Source organism: Metarhizium acridum (assembly GCF_019434415.1).
Source record: "Metarhizium acridum strain ARSEF 324 chromosome Unknown scaffold_72, whole genome shotgun sequence".
In the NCBI taxonomy this organism is placed as follows: Eukaryota; Fungi; Ascomycota; class Sordariomycetes; order Hypocreales; family Clavicipitaceae; genus Metarhizium; species Metarhizium acridum.
Genome location: NW_027094019.1, coordinates 845,280 through 857,625, shown reverse-complemented (window position 1 = coordinate 857,625; position 12,346 = coordinate 845,280). Strand labels below are relative to the sequence as shown.

The window sequence follows — 12,346 nt, the reverse complement described above, 5'->3', positions numbered from 1 at the left end:
CGTTGCCAGCAACTGCATTACCTGAGCTTTTTCAACTATCAAATGAGATTCCCAGAACGAGAATGATGAGAAGCCTATTTGGCCACTTTTGCTGGCTGTCTTCGCAAGACCTGGCTGGAGCTGTCTTAATACGTCTGGCTGCATTCAAGCCTTCTTCCCTTGAGATGTAGAAAGTGATTTTTGGTCGAGACCAGTTGTTTTACTGATTCATGAGGACTAAATTCTTCCTCGAGCTCTAGGGCGACTGAAATATGAGTAATCATGTTCTGGCTGCGGTGCAGGTGCACTCAAATATAGCCCGTAATCTTTGTAAGTTGTTTCAATGATTCAAAAACATTATTCTTTTTACCTTCTCAAACAGCTAATCGTCGAGTGCAACCAACTAGAAGCTTTGCCAGGTCAAAGGGTAAATACCAGGTGGTAATAATTCTTGCCAGCTGCCAAGCGTTCATAACTGGTAGCTTCTGCTTTGGCAGCTGCCACACACTCGTTAATGTAACCAAGTGCCTAGTTTCTAAGGAGTCGTCTGTTACTGCGGAAACTTTCTACTCTCCTTCCTCCCGTCAGAGATAATTTCTTGATTGAATTGCTCTGAACTATTCAAATACAAATCTTCCACTGTCCATAAGCTTTTGGCGTCGGTTCGAGCATCAGCATTGGGAATCAGACACGGAGCACAATAGCCTCCTCCATCACGAACGGCTCGTCCGCCCGTGTTTTACCTTTGTGAGCTGTCTGGTCCATTGTTTTGAAAGAAGTACTCCAACTAATTAGGCAAGCTGTCCGTCATCGAGGTTACCATGGAAGCCTCACCAGCGGCGATTTCGCCAGGACCAACACGTGCACAAGAAGAGGATGGCTTTTCAAGGATGTGCGAGGAAATGAAGACCTGGCTTTCCGGTTCCCCGGCAGTGAAGTGTGTCAAATCCGCTGATGAAGGGACGAAAATGAAGTCGTCAAAATCGGCTACCGCTGTCTCCAGCAAAGCCAGATCTTCGATCCTGATGCCCAAAGCGGCCTCTGACGCACATGCAGAGTCCGAGAGGACTACAAGCGAAGACGTGCGCAAACTTGAAGCAGTTACTATCCTATCAAATAGCCCTTCAAATCCACCAGTTGAAATTCAGGAAGTAATGAGCCAGCTTGATACCCGAGGCCTAACAGCTCAGGATGGTTGCGGCACACTAGTTGGGGAGCAGCCTGAAAACATTAAATCCATTGAGTCATCGAAATCAATCCCTCGTGCATCTACTTTACTTTCAGACACTCCACTTCCTGCACCATTACACATCATTCAAGCTGCCACAGCTGAATTACCTGCTGTTAAGCCTCGGGAAGACGTGCAGAGTGGGCATAGTTGGAGCGTCAGCAACGTTTGTCCTACAGAAGGGGGGCATGAAGATGGTTCGTCTTCGCTTAGCTTCGTTGTCGAACGGGAAGCCGACAGCAATATCCCGCATCCTTCCTCTGTACTCAAAGTTCAGGAAAAGATTGCGCATCAACACACTGGCAGGTTCCTGGATTACGCAACAGCGGAAGGCTCCCAATGTCTGCTAGGAGCCTGGCTCGCCAAATTTCCGGCATTGCCTTCTGTAAAAGTTCCTAACGAGGATCTCTGTAACGAATCATTTGTCCAATGCGCTATCGACACAGAGAATGGCGAGTTTCTTCCTCGCATTCCACAACCAGAAACGGTTCGACACATGGTGGGCGGTCCCTGCGAAGGCTACAAGATATCGGCTGGCGACAATTAAACATGACATCGGCGCTTTATATAAAGCGGGAGATGGAGAGCCGAGAAAATGCGTTGCGCATGATTCCGGAGCAGCTCGACCACAAGCCAGAACCGTTGGTCGGAACTGAGGAAGTGCAGTGGCCAAAAGCGAAGTGTGTTATCCGGCCAGCTGCGCCATCAGACTTTGCCCAAATTGCTGAAATCATCAATGCGGAAGCAGCAAATACAGCCAATGCCCAAATTTTCCAAGAAAACTTGGCAATGGCCGATGATGTCTGCAAGATATTCGATGCTTGCATCGCTAATAGTAGACCATTCATCGTTGCCATACCTGCCCAAGATGACTTTCTAGACCAAAGCAAGTGGCCAAAGGACTCCGACGAAGTTTACCAGGAATTCGCAAAGTACGTGGCTGCAAAGCCAAAACCGCCCGCTCCAGTTGCTGGCTTTGCATTTGTCTCCGACTACCGGATGAACTTGTATGGAGCTCCCTGTCACGCATCGCGCTATACCGGGCAAGTAAGGCTAGCAGTACATCCTGATCATCAACGCAAACTGTACGGATCTGCACTTATGGATCGGATTTTGCTCTCAATCTCCCCTTTCTGCAGGAGCACACTGGATTACGTGTGGAAATGCGACGACCCCAAAGATGTTTACCAATTTCCTGTGACGCGCAACAGACGCCAGTACACCCAACTGTACTTTGAGCACTTTTTTGCGCAAGAGGATAAGGCACCTTATCAACCGGGGGCTGAGTTTCTCGCAAAGTTTGGCTTCCAAGAAGTTGGATACTTCAAGAACGCGGCCGTTCGATTGGACGACCAACACCATAGCCACTGGCTGAACATGGTGCTATGGCAAAGCGATATCACGCCCCCTTCGAAAATAGTGGCTGAACCGCAGTTGTCCGGATCAGTACAAGGTGACAATTGAAGAGAACATCACAGAAGTGACGAGAAAATATGAGTCTAGAAATCTGTTTCCCACCACATGCACCTAGTGTCTTGCCTACCTGGTAGACACCTGGGGTGCGTGCGTTCATTTTGAGGTTGAGAGTACTTGCTACTCATGCAGAATGTTGATACTGAAACAAGCAAGTTGAAATGCAATATGATCGGAGGCAGTTGTTGCTGGCTGTGGGTGGATGACAATGAATCAAAAATGGATGAACAAAGAATGAAGGATCTAGTACCAAAAGATGTATGTCATGAGCTAAGAAAAGCCCTAGGAACAAACAGCCAAAGACTGTATGCAATAGAGTCTTACCTGGACGTAGATGAAATGGGACAATGACAATCGATTTCCCAGCGCTGACGGCTTTTGGTGAAGCGTGTTAGAAAAGTTGCAGTTGGAACCCTCGGTAAAGGGCCAACGGCGTTGCAGTGGTTGAGTGGCACCAAGGCGCCAGTTAAGTGGTCGGGATCCACCATGATGCATCACGTGTGGGTGAACGTTGAAGGTATCTATTTGATCCAGACTTCACCATTGTTCAACACGACCCCCGAATCACTGGGACGGTGCACAATCTTGAGACATCGGAAAATCTTGCAGCATTTGAAGAAAGTCTTCAATATTAATAGCAGCAGCCCTGCTTGGCGAAGATCCCGCCTCCCAATATGCTGTCTATCCTTCGAAAAGCCCGCCTCAAAGACAAGGAGATGAGAATATTGATGCTGTGCGTGGCTCCTCCCATCGAAGCATAGTTGGCACATTACCAACGGAATTGAGATGGAATTTAGGACTAACGGGCTCCCACAGAGGCTTGGACAATGCCGGAAAAACAACGATCGTGAAGAAAATTATGGGGGAAGACGTCAACACAGTTAGCCCGACATTAGGCTTCATTATCAAGACGATTGACTACGAGGGGTGAGAGCCTCCGACGCAGTGTCCGTATATGCACATTGTTTGCTAACAGTCTGCTTGTTAGGTACAAACTAAATATATGTAAGCCAAAAGGCATGACCCCGTGAATACCCGTACTAATGAGGCAGGGGACGTTGGCGGTCAAAAAACTCTTCGGTCATACTGGCGCAATTATTTCGAGAAGACGGATGCACTGATATGGGTTGTTGATGCGACTGATCGCTTACGAATAGATGATTGCAGAGACGAGTTGCATGGGCTATTGCTAGAAGAGGTGAGCCACGCACGATGAGACGAGAAGGAGCCATTTCTGCTGACGACAAGACAGCGGCTGTCCGGGGCTAGTTTGCTTATTTTGGCGAATAAGACGGATGTGGAGGGGTGTTTGGATGAACAGGAAATTCGAAAGGTGAGAGACTCTCCACGGTGATGGTGAAGATGAGGGGGCCGGCCGGGGATACCGGGCTGATTTGTACGCAGGCATTGCGTTTGGATGACATTCGGACACATCAGTGGAATATTTTACGATGCAGTGCTATGACAGGGAAGAATCTGCAAGAGGGCCTGGCTTGGGTGGTTGCTGATGCGAAGAAGAGACTGTTTCTCTATTAGCTGCGTGGGAAAGGACAATATTTGGTATCATGCTAGACACGGCATAATAATGTTCGTCGTTGAAGCTCGTGAAGGCAGGAAGCGATGATGCATAAACTTCGGGAAGATGCTGGAGACTTTTCACCTGGTGTCTGCAGCGTGATCCAATATACGAACCAGGTTGACCAACGGGGTCCGGGTATCCGAGCCGAAACGGTTCTTGACGGGTGCCTCTTGCGGAATACAATGACGAATGATGTAGGCTCCATCTGTGTGGTTGCAACGGGCCGGAGTGTTGCGTAGTCAACGCGAACGTCTCGCGTGGCGCTGGGGTGAAAGTAAACAAACAACGCCACTAGTATCTCACAACTGTGTTTGTGTGTGGTCCCGATTATGGCCATGATGTTTATGAGTTTTTTATTTCCTCCTCCTTTTCCCAGTCTTTCAAAAATACCACAAGGCTGAGGTTGTGCCACTGCATCAGATGACTGGGTGAGGAGATGTTGCAGTCTGCGGCAGTTGCAGTTGCATCCCACCCAGGTCTGAAAACCGGCCGGCTGCAGGGGCCCTTGCATTCAAGGCCGTGAAAGCAGGCCGCCTAGCGAAAGTGAATTGGTTTAAAACATGTAGAGATGGCGGGCATTTTCTCACGGCGGTGGTCATGGCGCGACATTCCCTCCAGGTTCCAATGCTCCCGAGTAGAAAGCACGGAGCTGAGCATTGAACACTTGACATCAAATCCATTCACACCAGCATCTATTGTTGCCTACAACTGTTATGTACGGCTTCTGGAGCAGGCGGACCAATTGGGCGGGTGGAGACGGCACATGGACCAGTGACTTTAATGGACGCTCCGGGCTCAGCAGTCAGCATAGATTGAGGGTCCGTCCGTGGAATTGACGTGCAAGGCCGGCTCCATTAGGCTCATCCGCCAACCGCGACTTTCTTGCACCCCTCCCTTGGACTTCCATCACAAAGTCAACATTGGACTTCTTCCCTCCAGGGACCCCAACCGTCTTTATTTGCTGTACGGCCAGGAGGCAGAGTAGCTTCATTTGGCAGAGGGGCCATTGTTGCAAGTACCTGCATCCTTATTCCGAGTCGTCTTCGAGTGTCATGGCCTAAGACGTCATCACCAGAACCCGACATTTGACAACATCAGTCGCCATCGCGCTACGACGACGGGAAACGAAGGGGACATGTCCGACGAAGTCTCTCAGTTCCTCGAGCAGGTCGAGCGTCTGCGCGGCCAGCAGATTGAGGACGACGAGGCTCGAGCTCGCGAAAGGGAGGAGTTTTTGGCCGCCAAGCGGGAACGTCAGGCACGAAGAGAAGGTGAGTCTGCCACTTTCAAATAGCGGATGTTCAGAAAATTAGGAGCATGAGACTTGGGGATACTAGGCAAGCCCCTGGCCAAATTGTTGCCGGCTGGTGCAGCTGTTGACTTCGCCTTGGCCAGCTGGCAGGCGAATTGGCTGCTGGTTTGGTTTGCGCATGGTCAGGCCGAAACACGACTAGGAACTACTTGAAACTAACATTGGACTATCTACTCCCCCGCAGAGCGTGCCCGGTCCATCTCCCCTCAGAAATCGTCCCCCGTGAATACACCGTCACCGCGCTCCAATCACCAAGGTGCCCAGGTTTCTGATGCTACCAGGCTCGACTCGCCCAGCAGGACACTCGACGACCGCGAACCCCCCGCCTCCCCGCCCGGCGGAGACGACTCAATGACATCTCCGGGCCTGCCTGCCAAGGACAGTGATGCCTCGGTCGAGCTGGACACGAAGCCGACTGAGAGCTCAACACCACCTGCGAGAACTTCTACGCTGTCGTGGCAAAGACGGCCCGCATCGCGGGGTGGTGCCCGGCCCTTGAGCATGGTAGCGGCCCAAAATGCGACCCAGAGGTCTCTGGCTGGGTCGCAGGAGCCAGCATCTGCCACCGAGGAAACCTTCTCCAAAGATCAGATTGCCAAAGCTTTGGGCTCCAAGGATCCTTCATGGTTTCGACAAACGGCGGATCGCGGCCAGAACTCTGCTGCATACAGACGGGGTCAGGTTGAAGATGAGGACCGATTAGATATGTCGTCGGTTAGGGCACAACTGCCGGGCATGTCTCTTACAAATCCGGTTTCGAGTTCAAAAAGCTCTCCCTCGCCCCAGCCCAGTCCAGAACCGCCAAGTCACTCAACACTTGCCTCGCCGGTCACGTTCAACCCCCCGCGGTTTGACAGTGCATCTGCTGAAAAACAACCAACCCAGGAGCCTGCGCTATTATCTGGACGGGCATCGCCCACCCGGTCGCCGTCACCCACCAAGGGCCTCGGTGGTTTTGTCCAGAGTGCAATGATGAAGCGGAGCGATAGTGTTAAGCGTTGGAGTGTCACGAGCCCTCCAGGCTTGACACGAGCGGACTCTGTTGCTGCCATGCGGGGAGCTAGATCGTCAGTTCACATGGGTTCCAGGCCACAGAGCACCGTACGAGGAGAGTCTACGACACCGACTTCGAGTAGACCAACCTCGCAACATGGCGACAAGCCATCTGACCTTGCCGATATCTCCAAATCGTCAAGCCTCATGTCAATAGACACAAGCCGTGGTGGGGAAAAGGATGAGGATGCTGGCATTCCATCCAGTCCATCAAAAACCATGGATCCTAGGCGCTGGAGTCCCACCAAATCAAGTTGGCTTGAAAATGCGTTGAACAGACCAGAGTCACCAAAGCCATCCCCGACGACTGCCCAACCCACTTGGAGGAATAATGCCAATGCAGAGTCAAGTCGACCGAAATCTGTCTCTCACAAGCACCAGGTTAGTATTGGGGGTCTCATGAGGCAATCGGCTGTCGGAACTGTGGCTAAATCCAACCCTACTGGCTTGGGGGGCATTTACTCACCGCCGCCAAATGCAAATCGACCTGCATATCTGCATGGGTCAAAACCCAGCATCACACAACAACAATCTGAGCCGGATTTATCAAAGCCAGATGAGATGGCTGATAAGGAGGATGTGAAGCCGGCAGAGAAGGAAACCAGCTCCCCAAGTGCTACAAAACACACGTCCGTCATGAGCCCACCGCCTCTCAAACCCAAGCCGCAAAGCCCGCCAACGACCGACTTCAGGTCAAACTTAAGGCAACGTCCTGCAGAAAAAGACACACCCAAGTCTGGTGAACCGGAATTCAAGAATGTCTTCGGCAATCTGCGTAAAACCAAGACCCAAAACTACATTGCTCCCGATGAATTAAAAAACAATATTCTTCGCGGGAAGTCGGCTCTTAACGTAACCGATGGCCCAAAGAAGAGCGAGAGGAAAGACGAGTTCAAAGACGCAATTTTGAAGAAGAGGGCCGACTTCAAGGCTGCTCAGTCTGAGGGCCGACGTGTCACGAGAGCATCAAGCACTGCTGCTGAAACGCCATTGCCCGAGGGATTGGCCAAGAGGGCAGAGCTGGGCAAATCCGTGGCAGCCATGGCCAAGAAGAGCAACGTTCCAGAAACACCAACTGCCACTCCCGCCAAGGAGGACGATTCACCAAAGCCTGCCCCCGCCCCAAAGAGAGTCCCGAGCGGATCGGCATTCTCCCCAAGATCGCCTAATACAGCAATACCCCCTGCAAGGAGCCCAAGTACCGACAAGTTGAGACGGGTGTCTACAGAACCTGCGGCGGCGAAGACCACGGTTGAACCACAAGCAATGCCTACGTTGCAAAAGGAGATTAGTGCACCTTCCAAGTTGGCGGCTCAGAGTCGAGTAGGCGGCGGCAAGTTGGCGGATCGATTTAACCCAGGCTTGGCAGGTATGCTGGCTAGAGGGCCGCCTCCAATGGCTACTAATGGTGTTAGAAGCTCTCAGGAGACTGATGACGACAATGGCAAGCCAAGTTCTGGTGATGCTACTGAGCCATCTGCTCCTGGACCTCAACTTACACACATGACCAAAGGCCGAGCCCGTGGTCCGAAGAGAAAGGCCCCGACAGTCGCCGCGGCGTCGACCCTCAGCCAAACTGCGCCGCAGCCGCCACCTGCTAAAGCTGAGGCCGCCAAAGAGAACAAGGCGCCGGTGCGGGAAGTACCAACAAATAAACTAGGCACAGAACATGTGTCGACCGGCCCAGCTACACTCGACGAGAAGCCGATAGCCCCAGCAGTTCAGCAGGAAGTGGGTACAAAAGCGAGCCTGGGTAATACACCATCACCGTTCCCGGTAGCAAAGACCTTGGGGCCAGGAGAGTCACTGGAGCCAGCAGCTCGACCAGTATCTCGTGGACGGCCGCTGCCTCTCGGACCAAGGGCCTCAACCCCTTCGTCACCAGCAAAGCCAAGCCCGCAACCTGAAGAGGATGTCTCCGGCACCATGTCACCAAAGAAGTTAGATACGAAGAAAATGTCCCGATTCCTAGACGAAAGCTCTTCCAAAGACGTCCAGAGAGATGCAGCTGCGGAGCCGGCTTGGTTTCGCCATAAGCGCACTGGATCTCATTCACCAACCAAACTGGCTGAGCCACCGTCACCGACTAAGAGTGACCGAGACTCACTTCCGTCAATGCGCGAGGCTTCCCCTCGTTCCCCTCGTATCGGTGTTCGATCTATCCCAATTTCGAAGCCATCTTTCGATGAACCAGTAACGCCAGGTGGTGGGCAGAGCAGAAAAGTGAGACCGCTGTCCGGACTTTCCGGCGATGGTTTGAAGTCGCCCGCCGCCACTTCGTCTCCAACCCGCTCACCTACCAAGCAAATCAACGAGGTGTCTGCCTTGCTGACAGAATTCTTTGGTCCCCCACAGGCAAGAGAAGCAATCAAGGTTGATCCGGCACAAATTCTAATGAACCGTCCTGGCACCGGTGATAAGGTCACGAGTCTTGGACTTCAAATGTTCCAAATTCTCGGAGACGGAAAAAAGCTGCCAGTCTCACCCCAGAACGAACGAGTCCTGTTTGAGCAGGAGATGTATGTTTGCGCACACAACTTCATCAATGGATCTGGGAAGAAGGTATTCGAGGTTTACTTCTGGGTTGGTGACGAGGTTCCCGAGTCGTCAGCCGAAGACGCCCAACTCTTTGTACAACGGGAAGCTCGCTCTCTCGGTGGCAAACTTGTCAAGTTTCAGCAGGGCAAAGAAACAGCCGAATTTGTACAAGCTCTTGGTGGTGTGATTATTGTAAGACGCGGCTCGAGCAACAAGTACGACTCGCTGGCGCCCAGCATGCTGTGCGGTAGACGGTATCTCGGACAAGTTGCTTTTGATGAGGTTGACTTCACCCCATCCAGCTTATGCACTGGGTTCACATACCTCATCACTAAAGGGGGAAACTGCTACATGTGGAAGGGCAAGGGAGGCGACGTGGCGGAAGTGAGCTGTGCAAGCCTAGTTGGTATGGATTTGACCCTTACGGGAGAATTGATCGAGTATGAGGATGGCAACGAACCGAAGTCGTTCTGGGATCTCTTTGGGGACAACAGCTCGAAGCCTCACTCTGCCGATCACTGGCGCCTCAAGCCCAATTACGATAAATACTGCAGCCGACTATTCTGTTCGGATGCAGACTCTCGCCAACAGGTACATCTTGTCTTGCCCTCGCAGTGCTCAATCTGGATGCTGAATTTCAATACTAACTTGTGGATCCAGATCTTCGAACTGTCTCCATTCAACCAAGTAGACCTCCTTCCCACAAGCATCTACGTCCTCGACGCCTTCTTTGAGATGTACATTATTGTTGGATCCCGTGCAAACGCCCAATACGCATCCTTCCGCAACGCACTTGACTTTGCACAGGAATACGCCATTTTAGCGTCCGGCATGGAAGACCGCCCGTTTGTGCCAGTATCGACGGTCGTGCTGGAAGGAATACCAAGGGATCTGAAGCGGGTATTCAGAAAGTGGGATGATGGACGGAGTCCGACGGTTACGAATGCGAGTGTCGGCTTGAAGAGGGGGAGAAGCTTGCGGATTGTTACACTTACACAGGCGTTGCAGGCTTTGAAGGAGTGATTCCTTCTGATGCGCTCACGAATAGCGACTTTTGGCATGGTGGCGTTTTGTATCTTTATGTATATGGCACGAGGAGTCGGGGTTCACATATATGTATGTACATGAATTGTTAAATAACTGCCCCCTTGTCATGGCACGATTCGTGGTTTACGGGCATGCCAACAATACAATTGTTAAAAGTATATATATATTTTTTTCCTCTTTTTTCTTTCGCAGTGGTTATTGTGTTTTATGCAAACGTGGTTCGGACGGGTCACGATGTGATTGTGCTTTTTGGCAGAATTTGCGCGTCGTCACGAAGAGAACGAGTCAGAAGGTCAGTGGTTAAGCATATAATTCGTTTGTACAGGCAGTACAAACAATCTATCTATGAAGGGGTATCAATCAATCATGTTTGACCTTTCCTGTATCTGTCTATTCAGAGAATAGCAACTCATCCCGTCTTATTCTTGTTCTTGATCTTGTTTATTTACCTTTTCCTTTTTCTTTTTTCTTTTTCCGCTTCGCTCATCTCATCCTGATATATATGTTCTAGGCTAGGGGTTTTATGGGTTGGCATGAGCCATGTACATGCTCCAGTTGGGGCAGGCGGGATATAATGCGGGGGGAGGGAAAGCCTCGCAGGTTGGAATTACTTGGAATTGACATGCACGGCGGAACTCGTGGCCGATGAGTTCTCGACGGATGCAGGGACGGCAAGGGGCCTGCCTTGGGCCTTTGCAGTCAGTGCCAAGAGTTCGTTGAGCATGAGGTCGCGGGTTTTGCGGGTGAGTTCGTCGACATCGGCGGAAGTGAGGCCCTTGGTGGGAATAGGATTCAGAACTACAAATGACTGTCTGTTAGACAAGGGTACAAGTGCTTCTTTCTCGTCTCTGCGGGTGGGATGGGTGCGTACCCTTGATGGGGACGGTTCCGGCGCGGAACACCATGCTCTTGATGTGAAGGACGTGGCTGTAGTTTGCGACGACGACGGGCACAATGGGCACGCCTGCTTGCACGGCGAGGTGGAAGGCGCCCTTTTTGAAGGGCAGCAGGACGGGGTCCTTGGCGTAGCTGCGCGTGCCCTCGGGGAACATGTAGACGCTCTGCTGGCGGGTCTGGATCTCCTTGGCGGCGCCGGCCATGGCCTCTCGGGCGTCCTTGGAGTTCTTGCGGTCGATGAAGATGGAGCCGCTGAGGCGCATGAACCAGCCCAGGAAGGGGATGTGCTTGAGGTCCGACTTGGCGGTGACGCTGCACCACTTGGGGAACATGGCGCCGAGCATGAGGACGTCGAGCTCGGTCTGGTGGTTGCCGATGAAGACGGCGGGCCGGGTGGTGGCCAGGATGTTGCCCGGGTCCTCGACCTGGAAGACGATGCCCGTGGTCAGGCGCATGACGTAGTGGAAGGCGCGGGCGGTTGCCCACTGCGAGATGCCCTGTTTGCCGATGAGGGTGAAGAAGATGGAGGCGAGGACGCCGAAGACGGCGCAGATGAGGAGCGAGATGTAGGCGGCGAGGGCGCGGGCCACGAAGCCGGCCTTGGGGACGGCGAGGGACGCCATGTAGAAGAAGATGGTGACGGCGGCGTAGCCCACGAGGAAGTTGACGAGGTAGCCGACCAGGACGGACATGTTGGCCACGGAGAGGACAAGATGGTGTTTGAGCGGCGGCAGGGCAGAGGTGGTGGTGGTGGATGAGGGGCGTCTCCCCAACAAGATGGGGGGAGGGAAAGGAGTGTGTGGAAAAAAAATAAAAGAGGAAAGAAAAATTTACTGCCGGCTATCCATGCTCGGACAATGCTCTCTGCTGGCTAAGCCTCCAAGATGGATTGGGTCAGGGCGGTTCGAGAGGATCTCGGAGGAGGATGTTGAGAAACTGATGAGACTGACTGCAGATGCGAGGTGGGATGTGGTCTCGGCTGGTGGTTGAAATTGGACGAGACAATTGAGACACGGGTTGACGGGCCAGGGAACGGCGGTCGGTCCCCTGGCTTGCCTCGGGCTGCGGCACGGAGCCACCGAACGCTTTGTGGAGTGAGGTACCTACCATGTGGTCGCTAGGCTCGTTGTTAGTTCCTGACTGGCGCCGTCGTCTTCAACGGTGGGGGTTGCAGCTGGCGGGAAGTGTTGGGATGGATTAGATTAGTTTCATCTTTGAATTGACTTTCCAGAGAGTCATG

General features: G+C 52.4%; 5 protein-coding genes across 6 annotated transcripts; 4 read left to right on the top strand and 1 right to left on the bottom strand.

Annotated features, from left to right (window-relative positions):
* The first annotated feature begins 589 nt into the window (after nucleotides 1–589).
* Nucleotides 590–2,056, top strand: J3458_007034 (uncharacterized protein). The gene has a single exon (XM_007808552.2). It carries the CDS (start codon nucleotides 801–803, stop codon nucleotides 1,752–1,754), a length of 954 nt encoding a protein of 317 aa, XP_007806743.2. The 5' UTR covers nucleotides 590–800; the 3' UTR covers nucleotides 1,755–2,056.
* On the top strand, nucleotides 1,787–3,104 carry J3458_007033 (uncharacterized protein; the record flags this gene model as incomplete). The annotated part of the gene is made up of 1 exon (XM_066119170.1): nucleotides 1,787–3,104. One exon carries the CDS (start codon nucleotides 1,787–1,789, stop codon nucleotides 2,669–2,671), a length of 885 nt encoding a protein of 294 aa, XP_065975806.1. The 3' UTR covers nucleotides 2,672–3,104.
* Nucleotides 3,105–3,227: 123 nt separating this feature from the next.
* Nucleotides 3,228–4,792, top strand: ARL2_1 (ADP-ribosylation factor-like protein 2). Its single transcript, XM_066119169.1, has 6 exons — nucleotides 3,228–3,413; nucleotides 3,497–3,607; nucleotides 3,669–3,685; nucleotides 3,733–3,878; nucleotides 3,933–4,013; nucleotides 4,085–4,792. Exons 1-6 carry the CDS (start codon nucleotides 3,355–3,357, stop codon nucleotides 4,214–4,216), a joined length of 546 nt encoding a protein of 181 aa, XP_065975805.1. The 5' UTR covers nucleotides 3,228–3,354; the 3' UTR covers nucleotides 4,217–4,792.
* Nucleotides 4,793–5,162: 370 nt separating this feature from the next.
* J3458_007031 (uncharacterized protein) lies at nucleotides 5,163–10,350 on the top strand. 2 transcript variants are annotated; one of them, XM_066119167.1, is made up of 3 exons: nucleotides 5,268–5,530; nucleotides 5,756–9,753; nucleotides 9,823–10,348. In XM_066119167.1, the coding sequence occupies exons 1-3, from the start codon at nucleotides 5,395–5,397 to the stop codon at nucleotides 10,183–10,185; spliced, it is 4,497 nt and encodes a 1,498-aa protein (XP_065975803.1). In that variant the 5' UTR covers nucleotides 5,268–5,394; the 3' UTR covers nucleotides 10,186–10,348. The 2 variants fall into 2 exon arrangements, with proteins under 2 accessions (XP_065975804.1, XP_065975803.1); XM_066119168.1 differs by having other exon boundaries at nucleotides 5,163–9,753; nucleotides 9,823–10,350.
* A 36-nt stretch (nucleotides 10,351–10,386) lies between these two features.
* SLC1_1 (1-acylglycerol-3-phosphate O-acyltransferase) lies at nucleotides 10,387–12,084 on the bottom strand. The gene is made up of 2 exons (XM_007808554.2): nucleotides 11,081–12,084; nucleotides 10,387–11,007 (listed from the first exon to the last, which is right to left on the bottom strand). Exons 1-2 carry the CDS (start codon nucleotides 11,796–11,798, stop codon nucleotides 10,817–10,819), a joined length of 909 nt encoding a protein of 302 aa, XP_007806745.1. The 5' UTR covers nucleotides 11,799–12,084; the 3' UTR covers nucleotides 10,387–10,816.
* Nucleotides 12,085–12,346: the final 262 nt, after the last annotated feature.

What these genes read in the sequence shown, in the direction of transcription:
- J3458_007031 (XM_066119167.1), top strand. Translation starts at nt 5,395, where the DNA reads ATGTCCGACGAAGTCTCTCAGTTCCTCGAGCAGGTCGAGCGTCTGCGC. An exon ending in ACGTCAGGCACGAAGAGAAG is followed by an intron (nt 5,531 to 5,755) that starts GTGAGTCTGCCA and finishes ACTCCCCCGCAG; the next exon opens with AGCGTGCCCGGTCCATCTCC. An exon ending in ATGCAGACTCTCGCCAACAG is followed by an intron (nt 9,754 to 9,822) that starts GTACATCTTGTC and finishes TTGTGGATCCAG; the next exon opens with ATCTTCGAACTGTCTCCATT.
- SLC1_1 (XM_007808554.2), bottom strand. Translation starts at nt 11,798, where the DNA reads ATGTCCGTCCTGGTCGGCTACCTCGTCAACTTCCTCGTGGGCTACGCC. An exon ending in CGGAACCGTCCCCATCAAGG is followed by an intron (nt 11,008 to 11,080) that starts GTACGCACCCAT and finishes AGTCATTTGTAG; the next exon opens with TTCTGAATCCTATTCCCACC.
- J3458_007034 (XM_007808552.2), top strand. Translation starts at nt 801, where the DNA reads ATGGAAGCCTCACCAGCGGCGATTTCGCCAGGACCAACACGTGCACAA.
- ARL2_1 (XM_066119169.1), top strand. Translation starts at nt 3,355, where the DNA reads ATGCTGTCTATCCTTCGAAAAGCCCGCCTCAAAGACAAGGAGATGAGA. An exon ending in ATGGGCTATTGCTAGAAGAG is followed by an intron (nt 3,879 to 3,932) that starts GTGAGCCACGCA and finishes ACGACAAGACAG; the next exon opens with CGGCTGTCCGGGGCTAGTTT. An exon ending in ATGAACAGGAAATTCGAAAG is followed by an intron (nt 4,014 to 4,084) that starts GTGAGAGACTCT and finishes ATTTGTACGCAG; the next exon opens with GCATTGCGTTTGGATGACAT.